We start from the raw sequence: 22301 nt of genomic DNA on the forward strand, positions 1-22301 counted from the left end.
TGCTCTAAAGCAAACTTGAACTTCACCCAAGAAAGACCTTAAAGATAACGTTAATCAAGTCTAGCATGATCAAATAAACTGAAAATAACTAAGAGATCCTTCATGAACACAAAGCATTACACATGTTAAAGGTTTATAAATCCAACATTAAAAAAGTCCCAACCCCCCCCCCCGGCATCATGTGGGGCAGATAGACTGAGAGCTGACGCCGGGTTGGATGAATGTGAGTAAAGACAGTGTCACCCTGTCATGGCCCATTTAGCCACTTCGAATCCCAGCATCCGTATTCTGGGGGGTAACATTAGCCGAAAATAGCCGATCTACAAGCTCACAGAGATTTGGTGTAGACAGCAAAAAAAAGTACAGAGCCGACTCAGGTCCAGTTGACTAAGTATATAGGGTTTAAGCGGGATCTCTCCATAGACAAAGAGAAGACAACTGGTGTGAAAGGATTGAGCAGTGGGAGTGGAGAGGGAACACGGTGGCAGAGAGCGACACAGACACATAAGCAGCTGTTCAGACATCAGTAACAGGCTGTGATGTGAAATAAGACCCTGGATGTTGGGTCTCCTCAGTTATTGATGTCACTGGCACCTTTCCAACTTCTTCCCTCCTCCAGCACCCAGTAAGGATGGAAAGGGGAAATCAATCGGCAGTGGAACGCCAATATCATCGTATAAGTTATGAAAATGATCTGCACAACGCATAAATACAACAAGTCCATTTGTTATTGTAAGTTATTGTTCGTGAATAGTAATCTTGGCATGAAGGCAGTGTCCCTGGAGGAATATAGGAAATGTTTGTTGGAGTTTTTCAATATTTTGAGCACCCGCTGTGTAATGTGCATCCACTAACCATAAACAACCCCCCCCCCCCCCCCTCTCTCTCTCCCCTTCGCATGTGCATAACAGTGTACGGCAGCCAACAGTGGGAAGCATGCATGGGCATGGGAGGGCGTGAGCAGATTTTAACCACTTGAGCCTTATCTTATACAGTGCTTTGTCGTAAAATGGTGTCGCATGGCAGAATGAGCCGATCTACAAGCTTGTGATCTGCTAGATTGCATTTTCCTCCCCATTTTTTTATAAGATATTTTTTGGGGATTTTTCTGCCTTCTATTGATAGGAACAGTAGACTGACAGGAAATGGGGAGAGCGATGGGGGGGCGACACGCAGCAAAGGTTGTCGGGATCGGGAGTCGAACCCGCGACACGCTGTCAGTGTGTCCGTCCGGGCCACATTTTCGTTATTTTTGAACATGTTCGCCTATAATGACATGTCCAAAATAGAGGCGCCAGGTTAAATATGGTTAAAAGAGCGAGAGAGGGGCCAAGTGTTTCAACAGATCTGGGAGCATCTTTATTGGACAGCCTAATTTAAGCTTTGTCGCACGACAGTGTCGCGCCTTGCAAGTGGCCGACTTACAAGCTGGCAACAGGTCGTGACTGTCATACGACAAAGTATGAATCAGGCTTTAGAAGGCGCTTTGAGGCGGGGCCAAACGCTGAAAACTCACTTTAGAAAGGAGGGGGGAGGAAGAAGACAGCATGGTCAATGATGTCAAATTGTCTCAATGACTTATTTTCGGGTGATGTTTTTGATCAAAAACATCACACAGTGAAGCAGCGTACATAAAGCCATTCGCATTTTCCATATTCATTTCTCTCTCTGTACGGCAGCTGGAATCACCGAGTCATGTTTACACAGGCAGATATTTTTAGAGCAGAAGGGAGCTTATTCAGTGCTAGACAGTAGCTGAGCAGATATTATGCAGCAGCCTGCCTCGGCACAGTCTGCACTCACATGGCATTCTCATGACCTGTCAGCATAGAACCCACTGTTTAAACACTTAGCCCGTTCAATCCGGGAAAGCATCTCTGTCATTTGTAGCCGCGCTATGAGCTTGTAGATCTGCTATTTTTTTTTAAATCTTGAAAGTTTGTGCAGATCTTTGAATATATATATTTTTTAAAGCGAACATTTGTAAAATATTTTTTTCCAGGGACCCCCAGAAGCAAAGATTTGAGTTACAAATGTTCGCTTTAAAAATATATATATTCAAAGATTTGCACAACAATTTTTCTAAAATAGCAGATCTACAAGCTCATATGAGCTTGTATATCGGCTATTTTTGAATAGCCAAAGTATACAATAATGGTTAAAGTGTTTAAAAGCTAAAATAACACAGATGCTTCCACGGTATTAATGGGTTAACCATTCAACCACTTCACCCACAAATTATTTTACCCATTAAGACCTGAGGCAGTTTCTAAAATGCCTTCTAAACCAGTAGTTCTCAAACTTTTTCGTGCCAAGGACCCCCAAATTGATATGTGTTTGGCCGAGGACCCCCCCCCCCCTTCTGAAAATGTTTTAAGCCAGGGACCCCCATAAGAGAAGACTTGTGTTAAAAAAAAATCTTCCAAACACTTTCAAGATTTTTCAAAAATGTTCAAAAATAGCAGATGTACTGAAGCTCACAGCACGGCACGAAGTGACGCGCTGTGAGCTTGTACATCTGCTATTTTTGAGAACCACTGTTCTAAATCCTGAGAGTTTTCTGAAAAACTTATGTTGCTATATATATATAGCTAAAATCTAAAATGACACAGATACAGGAGGTGAATGGAAGAATAAAGCAGTTTTACACTATTCTTCACATTATTGCGAATGCCTTTTTTATCTCTCAAAATGTATCTGGTTGTGTTCTGTTTTGAACCGAACACAACCAAAGGACCGCCCCAAACCATCTGAAACTGAATGTCATGTCAATTAGACTGAACATTCTAATTCAAATGTAAATCCAATTCGCATAGGTTGAAGGTAAATCTAGCTAATAGTGAAGGTGTAATTACCTTGCTGCAGACTGTCAATAACACAACAAATCTATACCATATCTCACCAAGCCACAGCCCCCTGCCATATCTTTGCTGTCGGGGCAGAAACCTTGTATCTCCATATTTCAACTTTGTATGTTATTTATTTTGTCAATTAATGCCCTTCTTCATCATACAAGAGTGGCACACAAAAGTACTGAAAGTAGCCGATCTACAAGCTCACAACGCGGCGTTGTTGAGCATGCAGATCGGCTATTTTCACCATTTATTTTTTAAATAATCATAAAAAAAAGAAACGGTTTTGGACATGCAAGGTTTCCAACCGACAGCAGCGGTATACAGCCGTGAAATAAACAAATACCATGCAGAGTAGTGACAGGATAGTAGTACTGAGGGACACCTGGGTGAATTTCCGCAGGCTTCGAGGCCAATGATGTGTCATCCACTAGAAATAATGGAAAAATTCACGCTTCTCATTTCCCATGGGAGACTCCAGGCTGAGCTCGAGCATTTGTTAATGCAAATGCCCCGAGTGTTTTCATGAAGCACATTTAGCATGCCTGTTTGCTTGGCTCGCTGACACAAAGCAACTCAATCCACAGAGGAAGACAAACAGCTACTGGATAGGCATGGGGGGGGAGAGAGGGAGAGAGAGAGAGAGAGAGAGAGGAGAGAGGAGAGAGGAGAGAGGAGAGAGGAGAGAGGGAGAGAGGGAGAGAGAGAGAGAGAGAGAGAGAGATTATGAGGGAGAGGATAAGAGAGACACAGAGATTCTGTTTCTATACTGTACTACTGGCTGAGATGACAGCGGTGAAGCATACAAAGGAATACAGTCTGCGTCAAACCAATAACAAAAAGCCAGCCATCATTCCAAAACAAGCCAACAAATCAAGTTAGCCATTATGAATAATAAACATACTGTAAGTGGGGCATTAGCATGCTTAGTATCACATCTGCAGGTGTAGCTAGAGTCAGCCGGGTCTCTCTCTGTTTTGTAATTACACAGCAGAGGTCAAAGCTCTCATCTTTTCCACCCACCTATTCAGTGAAGGGAAAATATCCCTTTCTTCCTCCTTTCCTCTCTTGCTGCCCCTCCGTCTCGGAGGGGCACTGACCACACAGCAGGAGAGGACGCATATTAGCTACTTCAAATGTAATCCAGTTTAATATCAGCCCACATACCGGCCCACAAACGCTGAGGAAATCACTAACCGTTTGATTAGCCTGACGGCTTAGAGAGAGACGAATGGCGATGTGATTATCCTATCTCCTTTGTGGTCTAAAATCACAGAACCGTAAGTTAATCTACAGTATGGTAGCAAAGTTTGAATGCTTGATGTGTAACTGAACAGAAGTATAGGTTGAAAAAACGAAACTAACGAGCAATTAGAGTTCAAATGTTAAAACAATAAGCCTACAGTTTGTGCAATCAGCACTGGCTAATCTATGACAGTGGGATGCACTGAGTGGCTTCAAAGGCCTGGGGTAAAGCTCGAGTTGTACTTGATTGTGCGCCTTGCGGCGCACTTAAAATAGCAGATCTACAAGCTCAAAACGCGTTGCGCAGCGGCACATTGGGAGCTTGTAGATCTGTTATTTCAGTGCTCAACACCGGCGTGCAGATAAGTATAAATCACCCGTAAGCTGGTTGAGAGAGAGAGAGTGTGTGTGTGTGTGTGTGTGTGTGTGTGTGTGTGTGTGTGTGTGTGTGTGTGTGTGTGTGTGTGTGTGTGTGTGTGTGTGTGTGTGTCGGGTGAGGGGCGGGTCTTGGCACACAGACAAAGGGAGCTGGAGGGATTCGTGGGGATGGCGCTTCGGCATTCAGCCAGTCAGGAGGTCTGGAGCGGGGTGGGGGCTAGGAAGGTGGGAGGGTGATGGAGAGTCTCCATCATCCCTCCAAGCAAACACACGCACACACACACACACGCGCACACACACGCACGCACGCACGCACACAGGCACACACACACACACACACAGCTCCTCATAAATCACTCACGCTCTCTGCAGTCTGAATACCTGCCAGTGGCCACTCTTTTTTTTCTTCTTTTTTTTCTGTATGTTACCTCTCATATATGTAGCTTTTCCATCAGACTGTGTGTGTGTGTGTGTGTGTGTGTGTGTGTGTGTGTGTGTGTGTGTGTGTGTGTGTGTGTGTGTGTGTGTGTGTGTGTGTGTGTGTGTGTGTGTGTGTGTGTGTGTGTGTGTGTGTGTGTGTGTGTGTGTGTGTGTGTTGTTGTTTACTGCTGTCTGGGTGACATGTCAGCCCTATTTACAAATACACTCGAGCGGAGCTGCAGTTAAGTTCACACACAAATGACAGCCCACGGTAGGATCTGCAACACGTTTTACAGTCATCCTCTGTCTGCTTGTCTTTCATCTCTGACAGCCCCCTGGAATCTTCCTTTGCTTTAAAGTCTAATTCAGCGGCCCGCCGTTACAAAAGGACTACAATTCGCCGTGACAATCTCCTGTGCATAAGAAAGGTGCTGGATAGTCGCCCATCCAGTCATAAAAAGACAGGATGTACAAACACATAATGTGTATAATGTACGCTATTTGTTTTGTTTATCGCGTTTTCTATTCTCCACTTTGTTTTGTTTGCTCCTGCTGTCCCTTTTCTGAGCGAGACACTTCATACTGTGTCTCCAAATCTTTTCCAGTGCTTCCTGAGGTCAATTACAGTCGTGCCGAGATGAATGGGACTGAGGAAAAATAAATTACGCCTTAACAAAGCCTAAACTCTTTCCAATTAATGCCGGAGAAAAAGCAGGTCATTTCGATTGATCCTGAAAACCTATTTTGTAACAGGGGGCTTTTTGTGATGTGTTGCCTGGTGACAGGGGTGTGCGCTGGGGGAAGGGTCCACTGTACCAGGCTGTCATTCATCCAAATGATGAAAAGCTTCCTGAGTCTAAGCTAATGAGGAACTGAGAGAGAGAGAGAGAGAGAGAGAGCGAGAGAGCGAGAGAGCGAGAGAGAGAGAGAGAGAGAGAGACGGTCAAAGACAGAGAGAGAGAGAAAGAGAGAGCGAGTGAGAGATATGGTCAAAGAGAGAGAGAGAGCGTATGAGTGAGAGTGAGAGAGAGAAAGAGAGAGTGACCATCAAAGAGATAACGTTATGAACAAAACAGGGCTTCCTGGACCGATAGACGAATTGGAGGGGCGATGAGGGCCCCTCCTACAGCGGCCCCCCAACCGTGAACTCACACAAATGGTCGTCAAGCAAATAAGAAGTGAAATTTATAGAGGGAGGCGGTGTTGCAGGATGAGTTGGTGGGGGGCTTTGTCCAGTGTATGTGTGTGTGTGTGTGTGGGGGGGCAATAAAGAGGCTGCAGTAACGTTAATCACACCACCCATTGTATGACAGTGGCACTAGTCAGAGTTCTGTTGGAGGGGAGGTGCAAATATTGCACAAAAAAACCCTCAAAACCATGCAGAACAAACGGACCATGAGTCTTAACACACAAACTGAAAAAAGAAACAAATAATAGTCTCTGATCCTCATCAGGCTATAACACTGGGCAACAGTTCTTTACCAGCGCTCTGAAAGGAGAAGAAGAAAAGATGTTGCTTAGGTCCAAAATGGAAAACTCTACACCCTATCAGTGGGCCCGAAAGGGATGAAAGGGAGCTTAGATGTTTCAAATCCCTCTTGGTTGGAATCCAACTCTGAGACCTCGTGTCAAAGACCTAAGACATAAGAGCCTCGTGGATTAAAGCTTGGACTACGGGTAGAGACTATACCGCACTGGACAATTTGCTGGAGCAAAGCTGGAGTTTGAGGTTCTGTACGCCTGGTATACGATACACAGCCTGAGCCTGGTGACAGCCATCTCTCATCTCAATCTATCGTCTTATCACTGTCCCTCACTGAGAAGGGACACCCACCCCACCCCACCCCACCCTCCTCCATAAACACCCAGACACACATTAAAAAATATCCATTTGGCCTTGGAAAAAAGGGGAAATATGGATTTTGCTTCGTGTAATACATTGCCCTAATGTGGAAAGCACAAGACCCTAGTGATTTGTAATGATTCCAAGATCAGGCTAGATGTCAAGCAGCACGTCTGTAGGTGCTATCAAAGACCCATTGATTTGACTTTAAAAGCCCTGGGGCTTTTTTCCCCTGCGTGACAGAAAATAAAATGGACCTCAAAGAAATGGTCAAAGTTGCAGCATAAACCAATTAGAACATTACTCCCTTACGGCAATTATCCCAAACCACTGCAGATATAAGTATGCAACGAGGGCCAATACAAGGAGCATTTTACGCTGTGGGAAGTTCATTTCTTAGAATTATAATCCCTTTGAAGGGTCTCTGGGGGGTGAGTTTGCAAGGAAACAGCTTTTCGCTGTCTTGATAGTCGTAAAGCTTCACTGGAGAGCAGTGAATACATAAATACTAGTAAATACTCTAAGTATTCAAAAGTACAATTTACAAGGTACATTTTATTGTTAATATCAATGCACTGCTGTATTGAAATTTAGAACATTTCCCCAAAAATGTCAAAAAGGAAAAGAAAGTGGTTAATTCACAACACATTTTTGTAAGTTTGGGTCCCTTCCTTGAAATGTAGTGGAGTCAAACGTACAATATTTCTATTTGAAATATAGCGAAGTGAAAGTCATGAGCTTGCAAAAATAAATAAATTGTGGGAAAAAAAGTACAGTAGGCCTACTCAAGTACATGTACTTAGTTACTGTCCACTACTGCTGGAGAGGAGATAGTTTAATCAGAGGAAAGACTACACTCAGTGTGCACCCCTCCTAGAGACCCTCAACCACTCAAAAAGGTCAGAGGCCAGAGGTCAGAATGTAACCTTTGGTAATCCTAGTTCAGTCCCTCTCTAATCAATATGAGTCAAAGAGAAATGGTAGAGGTGTGTGCGTGCGTGCGTGCGTGCGTGCGTGTGTGCGTGCGCGGGTGTGTATGGGGAGGTTTCCTTGAACTTGAGCTGTAGTTGTCTGCACATTGCAAACAGACCCACATCCCTATGGCTTCCAGGTTACATTCATCAATGGGAGAAAACTTATTTTTTGTTTTCAACAAAATATATCACTTACACTACCTTTAAATTGTTTCTGATTCTGTGTATTTCTCATTTTGGGTTGCTACACCATAGCCACACAATCACATGCAAGTCAATGTAACAGAAAAGCTACCAGAGGGATAAAAAGGTGATGGAGAGCAATCTGTCAATGAAGGGATTGAATTCTACCAGCAACTACATCTCCCACAGCCACTTGCAACAAGTATTCAATAAGAATTCATGCAAGATCCTCATTCAGGACTTTCCCTTGTTATAGAACGAGAGAGGATTTAAAATGGAGTCTACGGTGTGATCTTTGAGAGAAAGGCTGTTTAGGGAGGTCTTAAAGGTTTTGTGTGTTGGACAGAGCCAGCGAGGTAGCAGGAGTGACTTTTCCCTTTGGCCATCAAGACGCTCCTAGTAACCTCCATACCCCACTGAGCAGAAAAGCCACATGGCCACAACAGCACAGCGGTATGCTGTCTACGCACAGGCCAGGAATCAACAGGCTTCTACCAGGCTTTGTCCATCTCTTTGTTACCAAACATATGACAGGAGGGGCTTCAGAAACCCTTAACTCTGTACAGAGCTCTGCTGTAACATCTCAGCATCACACCAAACCAGACATTGTCCACCGGACAATGTCTGGTTCGGTGTTCGCTCTGTGCACATTTAAGTGGAGTCATGCATGTGTAAGACAGAAGCGGAGAAAAGGGAGAGAAATAGCAACATAGGGACGGACGGACAGACAGACAGACAGACAGACAGACAGACAGACAGACAGACAGACAGACAGACAGACAGACAGACAGATAGTTGTTTCTTATAACCTTGGCTTTCTTCACTCAAGCCAACAGATTTAAGCATGTTCTGCACGAACCATGGCAGCAGGGCTGATAACTCGATAGGGAATTAAAGGGAATTCAAATAAGAGCTTTGTGGGTAGAACCACAGAAAATTGATCTTTGGTGCCTCCACCAGTGAGTGAGTGGGCTGCCGGGGGGGGGCTTCAAGCTTATTGCTTTTCCCACAAAGCATACTGAAGACCCTCAGCATGGAGGCTTGCTAATGCTAAACTCCAGAGAGTGCCAAAGACTTACAGTACATTGCTAAGCAGCGCTGTAGATGTGCAACAACTGCATCACACACAAAGAGTGAAATGCTGTGATTTTTCTCAGTAAAGTTGTGATGCTTCATTTATGCTCCGTCATACGACGGTGTTGCACACCGAAAATAGCAGATCTACAAGCTCACAGCGTGTCACATTCACAACGCGTTGTGAGCTTGCAGATTGGCTATTTTTCGCTTGCGACACCGTCGTATGATGAGGTATAATTTGGACTTAAAGCGGTCTCGTCTCATCGCAAATCTTTGGTCTGAGCTAGGCTTAAAAGTGTTCAAACTGCAGCACAGCTGTTATCAAGCCTTTCACAGCATTTTCATGCCCCCTGAGGAAAAAAACACAATGCTTGACCACATCGAGAAATAAGACACTTACTGGCTGCCTGAACGCGGGCCTTGCGGCTCACCAGGAGGCCAAAGGAACTTTGAGCCATGCACTCATAGTCCCCCTCATCAGACGAGCCATCGGGTTTGGTCCTTTGGAAGTGACCAATGAGGTGCGAGCCGTTGATGAAGGTGGTGTGATGTTGGTCCTGAGTCAGAAGCAGGCCGTTCCGCCTCCACTGCGTGGTGATTGGAGGGATGCCGTCCACCTGACAGTGGAGCATGAGAGGCTGCTCCTGTACTGCAATGATGTCACTGGGCTCCAAGGTGAAGGAGAGCTCTGTTTCACATGTTACACCTGGAGATACACACACACACACACACACATACGTTAAATGTACAGTACAGTACAGTACAGTTCAGCATGCTGTGGCACTTTACCTTGTGTTGATTGGTCAGCTACAGCTGCATCAGCCCTATTGATGATAACGGTTTGCTTCGCTGTGCTTTTTTACCCTCACCCAGGGCAAATAAATGCTAGGTACGTGATAACATTTTTACAGCATATTGCCATTATAGACGCCAATTAACATTTTATTGTGCAAGTACTTACTGTACCTGCATCAAGCCCAGTACATTCCTACAGTACATCGTTAGCCACGATATATTTTTAATCAATATTTTTATATGAACTGCAAAACGTTTGTGTCACTGATAGACTCAAAACAGTCAGAAAGACCTTTGGAGCTACTACCCGCGCGCACACACACACACACACACACACACACACACACACACACACACACACACACACACACACACACACACACACACACACACACACACACACACACACACACACACACACACACACACACACACACACACACACACACACACACACACACACACACACTTGTATGGTCCAGCAACTTTATAATACGAATAGAACACAATGGATTATAGAATATCTCTCAATAGCAAGGTTCGGTTACAAGCAAACCAACCTTTCGAGAGTTCCTTCACAGATACCCCCATATTACCCGTCAGTTTCTATTGCCAGCATGTACCATGCAGCGACTATGCTGTCAATCTGTTTGGAGATGACAACTGAAAGCCCCACTCATTCTCCCATTATGGCACATTGCACTCCCTGCTGGGCACTTTGAGACGTGTCCTCACACTGTAATCACCCGCAAGGTCAGCCATCAAAGCAGGGAGTAGAAACATAGTGATTACGTGATTCTCCTTGAAGCATCCTTCTACTGCCACTGATACAGCTGGAATTTCTGGCGGTGCTTTTCGATAATATTATAACCTGAAGCAATCAAAAGTAAATAAATAAAACAACCAAGCTGTATCCATTTTTAAGGAGTGAGCAGTTAGGTTTCTAGGCAGTAGGAGGGAGATTTTAACTCCGTCACCAGTTTCCGTGTGCCTCGAGCCACTGGTGTTTTTCATCTTTCACCAGCGGCGACATTAGGGGAGGACCCTGTTCCTCTCCCGCTGACCTGCTGACATTTGAGCCGAGCTGAGGCACAGAATATCACGCATCAAAGCTGACTTGAAGACAGGATACCCTCCATACCAAATCCTCTCCTATCTGTCACTCTCTGGACAGATTCAGTGAAAGAGGCAGAGAGAGAAGAGTGTGTGTGGGAGTGGGGGCACAGCAGTGGGTCAATGTGTAATCTCACTGTGGCTAGTAGTCACTCAGCTATATCTGTATTTCCACTCAGGCTGAACCTGGCAATGAGGTTAATTGTCTACCTGGTCAAGTCCACAAGTAAGACTAAAGGGGAAAGCAGTAAAACAGAAGCACGTATTTAACTCCCTTGCACTTGTGCTCTCTTTCCATATCTCTCACACACACGCACGCACGCACGCACGCACGCACGCACGCACGCACGCACGCACGCACGCACGCACGCACGCACGCACGCACGCACGCACACACCAAAGTTCTGTGACTACTACACCGGGGCCCTAACAAAAATAATGTCTGTTGTTAGTTATATATGCCCACTAGTTCACAACTGTGTGAGGATTTTAGTGGTTGCGGTGTCTTGGGGCAAAGAAGGGGGGCTGAGGGAGAACAATAAATAAAGGATGTAAACAGGCTGACCTGACTTGGTACCATAAAAGAGGAGCTTAGCAGGCTCTCCAGGTATCACGTTTCAGCCGCTGATGGACTAAAGCACTACCAGCCTCTGCCCCGGGCCCTGGAATCTGGAGGGGGGAGGGGGGGGCTGGGGGGCCGCAGCAGCACAGGGGTCAAAACAGAGAACCTCCGGCGTCATCCCTCAAATTCCGAGTCCCAGAAATACTCCCCCTTAGGTGCATACGAGGAATGCATTGACATGTTCGTCCATGAGGATCACATAATGAACACTGAGGGAGAGACATATTCCCATACCTCTCCCCTCCGCTCTTTCTTCTTCCTTTATGTCTCTCTCTCTATCTCTCTCTCTCTCTCTCTCTCTCTCTCTCCATAGGACCAAAGAGACATCCGTGAAAAACAAGGAGGGGGTAGTGGAGAAATATTTAACCCGTAACTGGCTGGCTGCACTGCTGCTTCCCAGAGCCCAAGTTGGTACACTACACCAGTGGTACCCAAACTGGGTCCCCAAATCATTTTTTGGGTGGGGGGTCCCCAGATGATTAGCTGAATGTGCAACATTGTTTTCTCACTCAACAGTAAGAAAACCAAGCTACAGTATAAGTTTATCTACTTCACACCTTTCACTACACTACACTACAGTACTGCTGCTGCCCAGAGCCAGGCAGGCAGAGCCACGCAGAGCCATTCAGGCCACTGCTTTGCGGCTCTGCTGCTCCAACAAAGCAAAAGTAGTGTTTGCCCACAGGAAGCACCTCGCAAAAGAGAGAGAGAGAGAGAGAGAGAGAGAGAGAGAGAGAGAGAGAGAGAGAGAGAGAGAGAGAGAGAGAGAGAGAGAGAGAGAGAGAGAGAGAGAGAGATACAGAGCACACAGTGCCTGAGGAAACACAGACAATCAGTCACGCTTCATGTTAGGAGCAAAACATGGATGAGGCTCAATATGAAAAAAAAACTTCCATTATATATTAATGCTTCAGGACACCAATGAGGCTATGAAGTAGACAAAGGTGTCAAAATGATATCTTCTTTTCATGAAAGAGTTTTAGACTGTTCAGTCCCCTGCTATATGAATAATCGATGTTATCCAGCCAAAGTGCAAGCAGTGTCCAATGCTTGCACTGTAAAAATCCTCAGTGTTAATTGAGAGTGGACACATGTAACCAAATGGAAGGGTCCATTGGTTACATTTGTCCACTCCCAGAGTTTCAAAAGGACAAATTAACACTCAGGATTTCACCGTGTGTGGTTTGAATCAACATGCCCGATGTGTTACTAGCAAGGCTATTCAATGGCTTCATTAATGCACTGCATAAATCTCAGATGAACCATTTATACATGCATTAAAATAAGCTGCCATTTCCTGCGTTAGAAAGAACTTCTTCCGCTTTGGCTTTGTAAATGAATAAGGCATATTTGAAAAGATTGGCATTCGACTGATTGACAAACAAATGAGGCCTTCGAACGGTACAAAGAAAAAAAGAATAGACCATAGAGAATCACCCTGAATTGAATGCTATCTCTGAACCTGCAGATCCAATAAGAGTAAAAGAGGGCTAGGCAAGGTAAGAGCATTAAAAGACTCACTACTGATAAAGAGACAGAGGGACCACTTGATTAGCCCATTCAATCCGGTCATTTTAGATTTCTTTGGCTGTTCAAAAATAGCACAAGCTCATAGCGCGGCTATGAGCTTGTAGATCTGCTATTTTTGAAAAAAAACTGAAAATGTGTGCAAATCTTTGAATATATATTTTTTTAAAGCAAACATTTGTAAAATATTCCAGGGACCTCCGGAAGCAAAGATTTGAGTTACAAGTGTTCGCTTTAAAAATATATATATTCAAAGATTTGCACAATTTTTCATGCTTTTTCAAAAATAGCCGATCTACTGTAATAGCTATGAGCTATGAGCTTGTATATCTGAGATTTTTGAATAGCCGATGAAATCTAAAATGACAGAGATGCGTTCCCGTATTGAATGGGTTAACACACCTCAGCGCTATGGTGGTGTGTTACAGTTTAAAGTCTGCGCGCGTGTGCATGCGTGCGCACATTTGTGTGTGTACTTGTATTACTATACTTGTGAGGGTCAAATGTCCCCACAAGTACAGCAGAATTTGAGAAATTGAGCTATATTTCCTGGTCTTCACAAGCTAAATGATTGTTTTCTGGTTTAAAAAAAGATTTAGGTTTACAATTAGGAAAATAATCAGGTCGGGGATAGAGTTAGGATTAAGCATTTAGAGGAGGTTTAGGGGTTAAGATTGGTGTTATGCCTCATTTATAATTAAATACTCATGCACCAAAAATAGCCAACCCATTGTGAGCTTGTAAATCAGCTATTTTTGGCTTTGGGTTACGGTTAAAAATGTGAAAAAATGGCATTCATAAAATCACGGTCCTACAATGTTGATGCCCTCAAAAGCATATTAATACAAACCTGTGCATGTGTGTGTGTGTGTGTGTGTGTGTGTGTGCGCGCGTGTGCATGTGTGCACGCATGTGCGCTATTCATCCTGCATCCATGTATGGAACATGTGGGGAGAGGAAGGCATGGCTTTAGAGAGAGCAGTGGGCACATCAATACACATACTGTACGCTCATGCATGCACACATGCATAGATTGCACATGCAGCAGCATAACCGTACGCTGAGACACACACACACACAGATGCGCGCAGAAACGCACAACCTCACACACGCACCCCATCTTCATGCTCTTTTTTATATTGGAGGAAGGACACCCTAGCGTGTAGGATTACATCTGGGCAAGACCGAGAAAGCCTGTTGCCTGACAGAGACAAGTGCTGGGCTAAGTGTGGCTCATGCCCTGGCTTACTATTGACAGATAAGTGTGGCGAGCTAGCTAGCAGCAGAGGTTTACTGCTCCCACTGTAACACTGTAACGTGAGGATCACACACTGGCTATACTGACAGCTCCACGTACTGTAGTTAGCCGAGAGAGGTAGCAGTGACAGAGCTAAGTGAGCTTGGGGACGTGCCACGGGCTTCCTGTTGACACCAGTGTGAAGCCTTAATGGGCTACTGACACAAATAGGCGTCTTATGACAGCTTGTGAACCTACAGCTTTTCATATCAAGGTCGATTTCTTTGGCATTTGAGCCACGCACCACCTTTTGATGAGATTTAGACTCTCAGGCCCAAAACTTAGAATATTTTGTAGTCGTTGGATAAGATTTTGTCCACGATTCCATGCTGTATTGATGTTGGTACCATAGGAGAGATAACAGGCAAACGTTGATCAAAATAACAATTATTTAATTAAGTAATGCAGATGTTCAACAATAATAAAAACCATTTGGTTTCATTTTACGCTCTCAAGAGTTAAAGATCTATAAGGGTCCATTTGGTTACCAACTCTCCATCATTTAGCTGGGGATCACCTGGAACCCCCTCAAGGACCACTGGTTGAGAACCACTGCTTTAGTACACTCAATTATAACCACTAATGAAACATATGAACAGTGGTCTAAGTCTTTGATTTTCCGAAAGCAGACTAAACTTAAGTCCTCATGCGGACACAAGACTTTAACGTTGTTAAATTAGGAAACTAAATGTTTGTACAAGGTTGAGATGGTGACTGATCACTCATTTAAAGTTTAGCTGGTAGAATCTTTATTGTTTAGATTCTAAACAATGCAAACTCTACCAGCGTAGTGAGCGTACATAACTGTTGTTCACATTACATTAAAAAGAGCCCCCCTCATGAGGTACATCCCAAAGAAATGCAATGGAAGAGCAGCCTTGTGCTGTTTCATACTGTATGTCTGACAGTTAACAATCAATATTCACCCTATATCCACGGGAAACACAGTGTGAACACTCTTATATATTTCCAGTCTCTCTGACAGGCAATCTGCCAGGTAAATTATTAATCAATGCCCTTCCATTTGAACCACTTCAATACTCAAGCGAGTATAGTTTTAACTGGGAGGGTAGTTTCCTGATATAAGAGCAACAGATTAATCAAAACTCTACTGAACCTTGTTATGAGGATCACAAAGAAATAACTGTGCTGTACAGTAGAAAAACATGCAAGATGAAAATGGAAAAACAAGGATTATGTGTCGAAAACAATCAGGGCACAGATGTAAAACATTGAATTTCCCTGAATCAGCTTCCCCGTGCCACAGATGAACAAGAACTTAGTTTAGAGATAACAGCATTGTTACGGTCACTGCAAGTGGAATCCATTAAAAACGTTATTTGGGAATATTGCACACAAAAAGCTCCCTCCCTCCTGAATTAATCATTACAATACATATTTAATCTTGGCAGTCAAGAAAGCTCCCATTGCGGTCTTGCTGTCAGATATTATTATTTCTATTGAAGCTTAAAATAATTGAGTCATAGTAATCGTTGCTATAGTGTGTTTGTTCAGTAATAGCGGTCTCCATATCTCTCTAGCTCTTTAGTAAACAGAAAAGGCATTTTGAGGTCGGGATACCAATTGTATCCAATCAGGAGAGGGAACTCGTACAGGATGCAGGATTAACAAGTGAAAGTTATAACACGAAGAGATGAGCAGACACAGAATTGAAACTAGAACACTATAAAATGATAAATGGGTACACTCTTCTGTTATTAAAGAGCTGGAGAAATATGGAGACCCCTGTTATTGAACAAACAATAAATCTGAAACTATTGTGTTTCCCCTTTCATCAACCGTCTTTGTAAATCCGAAAATCTATAAAATAAGGAAATGACTTGAAAGTGCAGTGCTTGACTTTTCATACAGTATTATGTGTCAGGTAGATTAGTAAAAAGTGTATTTTTTGGGGTTAATGTATCACAAGCCATCATTGTGACAACATCTCACTAGACATGATATGAACCCCAGTGCACTTTTCTTCTATTCCAGGGAGCGCGTTCTGGGATCCTGTGCATGCAGTACTTTGCAAACACTCAATAACTCCTCCAGCCTATGTGCTTTCCTGCCTTTGAATTAAGAGGCCTCACATAGAGAGAGAAAAACTGTCTATCACACCAAACAAAGGCTGAAAGCATTTTTGAAAAGGAGGAGAGGGACAAGCTTGACATTTAATCTGTACAAATATTCTTCCCAGCAGGCAATAACCACAGTCTTTTTATCTCTTCTCTCAGCAATAACCACTGTCATTTCAGCCATCCACAGGGTGCTGTGTTGAGTGTATAAAGACTGACAAATCAAGATCTCAACCTACTATGTTAAAAGTCAGCTGATATCAATGAAATATCATCACCCTGGCAAAGTATCCCTTTCAACAAACATACTATGAACTAACTGGGGGGGGGGACGTATCTGAAATTACCTGATGAGTTTATGACTTCTTCTCAGTCAGATGGGAGTTATTAATAGAAAGTTATTCAACAGATTGCAGCATCTTAGTAATGCAGGCGTAATTAGTATCCATTATTAAATGCACACATTGGTCCTAATGGATCCCTGAATGCTGAGGTAGAATTACTGAGACCCTCTTGACCATAACCAACCCTAATGTTACTTCTAGAAAGAAAATGCCAGTTCTGATATAGACTATCCTCATGTTAAAGAGAGACCACTTTGCATAGGGAAAATATGAAATATTATCAATTAAAAACCAATGCCACAAAAACATTTATTATTATTATCATCATTATTATTATTAAAATAAAGATTCAAAACCACCAAGACACTCTGTTAACTGTTAAACATGGCTGTTCAATATTAAACTGCGGTGCATCCAAAAGCGATAAGTCATAGGCTATAGCCTACATTGACAATGAACTGAAAATACACAGTCTCTTTACCTGGACAACTGCACAGTTTAAAAACATGACACACGTTTGTTTTTTCCACACCTATGTGGTTTGATTGGCTACAATTCAATATCCACAAACAGATGCAATGCAGAACCAGACTCTCAACTCAATACTCAACTCAAGACAGATCTAATAGGAATAGGCTACAACGACAAGAGAATGGTCAAGTTCAGGGTTAGTCTGCATGGCCAGTGGTGGTGCATCTAGCCTACTTTGCAGCATGCACCACTTTTGGAAACAACAGATTCATGGCAATTCCGCTCTACAAAAGGTGTTAGTGCTTCATCGCTAGTATGATATGAGGAGTATAATGAGAATAACGCCACTTACCGATTAAAGCATTTAGGAGTATCCCCAAAAAGCATGGAACAAGGCAGTGCCTTCTTCTGGTAGCCATTTAAACACTTAGAAATATATATCCCAGTTTTACTTGAAGAAAACAACGCAAGGTGAGTGGAAGAAAAAAAGCACTACACGTCCAGCCTCAGCAGCTCTACATGTTCCTGTACCTACAATCAATGCTACAGTTGGAGGCGAGCTGGGGTCGAACATGCTTGCGCCATTTTGCACATCTATCAGGAATCTGTCAGCATCTCGCTCTCTCTCTCTCTCTCTCTCTCTCCTCCTCTATCCCTCTGCTGTATCCCAAACCCGGCCTCTCCCTCGCTCTCTCTCTCGCTCTCGTTCTCTCTCTCTCTCCCGTTCTGTCTCTGCCTCGCTCTCTCCCCCCTCCCACCCCCATGGCCCATTCGGCTGAATCTGCTCTGGGAACAAAAGAGACCAGACTGCTGTATGCGCTTTACAAGTCATGAGAACCCCTACAAAATCTGCTTGAGTTTAATTTTAGTTTAATTTTATTTGATCTAATAAGTAATAATAATTATATCACATATAAACATAAAATATTTTTTTTAATATATTTTTTTTATGATAAACACACAAAAGTAATCTAAATACGATGTGAATGTAATTTAAAATATCCTTCAGGTCAGGTGTGTATGGGACACTTAAAAAAAACTAATTTAATCTGTCGTTAGTAGAACATTTTTTACAAAGACAACATTGTCACTTGTCAGAGAGCAGAAAATAAGAGAAGAGTGACATCTAAGGGTCGCCACGGGCAAGTCAGGTCGCTGGGGGTTGCCTACTTATCCAAGGTACACGGATTCATGTGGTTCTCTTTGCATTCGTTGTTGCCAAGAGAATAATAATGAGACAAATGACCGGTAGGTTTCTTCTGTAAAAGATTGGGGCATGACAACAGCAGGGTACGTACACTTACTTATTAGAGAACGCAGGACATCATAACAACTCCACGCACGCCTACTACCGCACACTGGATTGTTTACACACGTGATCATATCACTCCTGGGTATTAGCCTATAAAGCAGAGTGCCCCTGTTATCTATACTTGCGGTGTTAACAAAAGGCACACAATAGCCTATAAAATATGAAGTGATAAAGGACCAACATAAAACAACATAGCACATTAATTCCCAATTACAAATAATGTAAATGCTTTTCTATAAGAAAATTACAGAACTGCAGAACTGGTGTGAGCCCCGAGGCATGCTGGGAAGTCCCTCCTATGTAAGGCTACACACCAGGCTACAACATCTAGTTGATGCATTTACTATTAGAATAACAACAGCAATACGTTAAGTTGCTGCTTTTATTTAAAACTGTTTACCATTGATGAATTCAACACAATGACCAAATCAGGCCGATGGTAAAACAACAACAACCTTACAGGAGCTCTACCTCCCTCTTGTGGACCAAGCATACATTGAGGTCGCCACTCGTCTAGGCTTACATATTTGGCGTTTTAGTGTGATATATCAAGAAGAGAGAATTTTTTTCATATGACAGGAAAAAAGGAGAACAGGAGAATCTCTCTCTTGCCTCTCTGACTGACTGGTAATTACAGTAGCTATTCCTACATGGCAATATCCCATATGGGTCCTTTTTTCATAATAAAAAAATCACTCAGTAATGCTATGCTCTAGCTTCTATGTAAGTAGGCCTAACTAAATTAAGCAGCAATCTAAAAGACAATCTACAATCAAGAATCTAACCTGGTCGACAATTAACACCAACAATATATGAGAATAAACATAACCTCACTGGAGTTCTTCCTCCAACTCTTTTACATGAGTTATACACATATACCCTGAAGAAGACCTTTTACTGTGTCGAAACGTTTGTAAAACTAATAAAAAAAGGTATTGCATTGTGGCTACGAGCTGTGCGACCTCCTTTCTTTGAAACATGAGTTATAGATAACATGTCCCAGCTCTGTGGCCTTGTGAGCTGCCCTGGGATTGTGAGGTTTGGGTTTGATCCCCCGGGCCGGTCATACCAAAGACTATGGGGTCATGCCTATATGTTGCCTCTGCCTTATGTGCCCTCAATTCCTAACTTTTTTTTTCATCGAAATTAGGTCCTATCATGTTCCCTCATCCAAAATTAGACCCTAAATTCCCTCAGCCCTATGTTCCCCCATCCCAAATTAGACGTTCCCTCAGCCATATATGTTCCATCAGCCCCATGTGTTCCTTCAGGATCACATATGGCCCTTTGATTGATTGATTGATATCTTTATTGATCATCTAACATACATCCGACCCACCATAATTAAAAGGATAACGCAAAAAAGCTTACAGCTTGTTTCCTTTGCGGTCCCTTCCATAATGTGTTGGTGAGGTCACCTGTTGAGGTCCTCTGAAGGGGGGTGCAATGGTGCGCCTCGCCGGATATTAAGTTAGTGACGTCGACCCACCATCCACTGTTGACACACCAGGTAATTTTAATAAAGAATAGGCCACGTCCGATTTGATTTAATTTGGGTGGTCATCCCTAGGCCTTATGACAAACCTTGTGTCAAAGTTGTGTTACGTGGTGTTGTGTGGAGTTAAGTAATATGTTTTTCGTTATTTTTTAACTTATTCACTTTTCTGTAATAGGCCATGTTAAAGGTGATGTAAGTTATAATTGTTTTTATTTATTTGATTTTTTTGTTAAATAAATGTGCACTTTATTCTGATAGTTATCATTAGTAAAGAGCAGAGGTCTTCAACAGTTTTCAGGCCAAAGACCCCATAGCTGACAGAGATGAAGTAGGGACACCCTAATAGGCTACATGGGTATTCAACAGGGGGTCCGTGACCCCTAGGGGGACCTCAGAGTCACAAGATATTGTTGATATCTTTATTTGGACTGAAAATATGCATGAATCCGACATATTATTAGCAAAGAAAAAATACTACCCAACACAACCACCCCCACTGCCTGGAGGACAGTAGCAAAAACTTTTTATATCATACTTTTCATGATTATTATTGTATGGTAAATGGACTGCTTTTAAAATGATTTTTTTTGTCTGTATGGCCATTCAAATGTGCTTTATAACGTCACACACACCGTTAGGCTGCCCGATTTGCGACTGGAATTAGTACAGAGGACTTGTAGTAGGTTGCACCCTATGTTACAGTATACCTGAATGTGTATTTATTCACCATAGAAAATACAAAAGGGGACATGAACACCACATGCAGCTCTTCACCCTCAACACAGACTCCAGTCAACTTGCAAGGGGCAGCCCTTTATGCTCAGCTGAGCTTATGAGCCAGCCTGGACATATCTCTTCACTGGATTCCCACTGAGGACACCATCTTCCCCATACACCTGATGGCCAAGCTCAGTCCCCGAATCTGGAGTTTATCAAATATGTACAGGGGAGAGAGGGACAACCAGCTCCACACTCACCCTGCCAGATGCTGTGAAACTCGTCCACGCCTTTGTCTCCTCCAGGTTGGATTACTGCAATGCACTACTCATCGGGATCCCTAGCAAGAGCCTCCAGAGGCTCCAGTACATTCAAAACGATCGTATTTCAGCCATCCTCTGTTCACTTCACTGGCTCCCCATCTCCTTCAGGACTGACTACAAGATTTCCCTTCTCACACATAAGTGCATCTACGGCAATGCCCCCCCTCCCCCTACCTCAAAGAACTCCTCGCCCCAAAACCCGCCACTCGAAACCTCCGCTCTTCCAACACCAACCTTCTCCTTGTCCCCAACACCAACCTCCGCACCATGGGCGACCGGGCCCTCTGCTATACAGCCCCATGTCTGTGGAAAGCCCTCCCCGAACACCTGAGAGCACCACAGTCCACTGATGCTTTAAAAAATTGACTAAAAACCTACCATTTTAACAAAGCGTTTTCTTAATTCTTCCTGGGCCTTTGTTTTTTTTGTCTTTGCCGTGTTTTTTACCTAGTTTTAATTTGACATGTAATTGTTTGGTTGCCTATGCTGTTTTTATGCCATGCTTTTAAACCCTGTAGCACTTTGAGATTCGCAAGAATGTAAAGTGTGTTATAAATAAAAATGTCAAAACTTTCCCTTTATACAATGCCTTGAAACTATTTTTCTGTCATTCAGGACATATTAAAGATTTTGTTGCAATTAGTGTGAGGTTGACCCCCATTTTTGCATGGCCATGGTACTGTAACGCAATAACCTTGACAATGACGAAGAGGCTGATAACTTATCAGCCTACCGTGTTATCAGTCAACATGGGCATGCTTGGCGCCAGCACTAATCAGCACGTAATATACCCATATATTGAGATACCAGTGGGTGTGTGTGCCCAGATCATGCCCATATATATCTATATCTATGGATCTATCTATCCATCTATAAATTACACAAATCTCTCTTTCGTGTGTGTGTGTGTGTGTGTGTGTGTGTGTGTGTGTGTGTGTGTGTGTGTGTGTGTGTGTGTGTGTGTGTGTGTGTGTGTGTGTGTGTGTGTGTGTGTGTGTGTGTGTGTGTGTGTGTGTGTGTGTGTGTGTGTGTGTGTGTGTGTGTGTGTGTGTGTGTGTGTGTGTGTGTGTGTGCACGCGCGTGTGTGTGTCCTTCATATATCTCGAGAACCATTCAACCAATCGACTTCAAACTTGGCCTGTGAATCGTCGAGGACCCGAGGGAGTGCAGTGCTCGGTATCGGGCAGCTCTGCAAAAAATATTGATAAACCTGCAAATCCCCATATGTTTGA

The 22301-nt window shown here is 43.3% G+C and overlaps 1 protein-coding gene across 1 annotated transcript in view; it reads right to left on the reverse strand.

The window, feature by feature from the left end:
- The window catches only part of igdcc3 (immunoglobulin superfamily, DCC subclass, member 3), a gene marked incomplete at both ends in the record, with an annotated part of 54699 nt that extends 44341 nt beyond the window's left edge, over positions 1-10358 (reverse strand). The window contains 2 exons of the mRNA XM_080432485.1: positions 9373-9678; positions 10328-10358. Coding sequence (XP_080288611.1) covers positions 9373-9678; positions 10328-10358 — 337 coding nt within the window. The remainder of the gene's footprint in view (positions 1-9372; positions 9679-10327) is intronic.
- Between the last annotated feature and the right edge of the window lie 11943 nt (positions 10359-22301).

Source organism: Gymnoscopelus braueri (assembly GCF_963280865.1).
Source record: "Gymnoscopelus braueri genome assembly, chromosome: 1".
NCBI lineage: Eukaryota > Metazoa > Chordata > Actinopteri > Myctophiformes > Myctophidae > Gymnoscopelus > Gymnoscopelus braueri.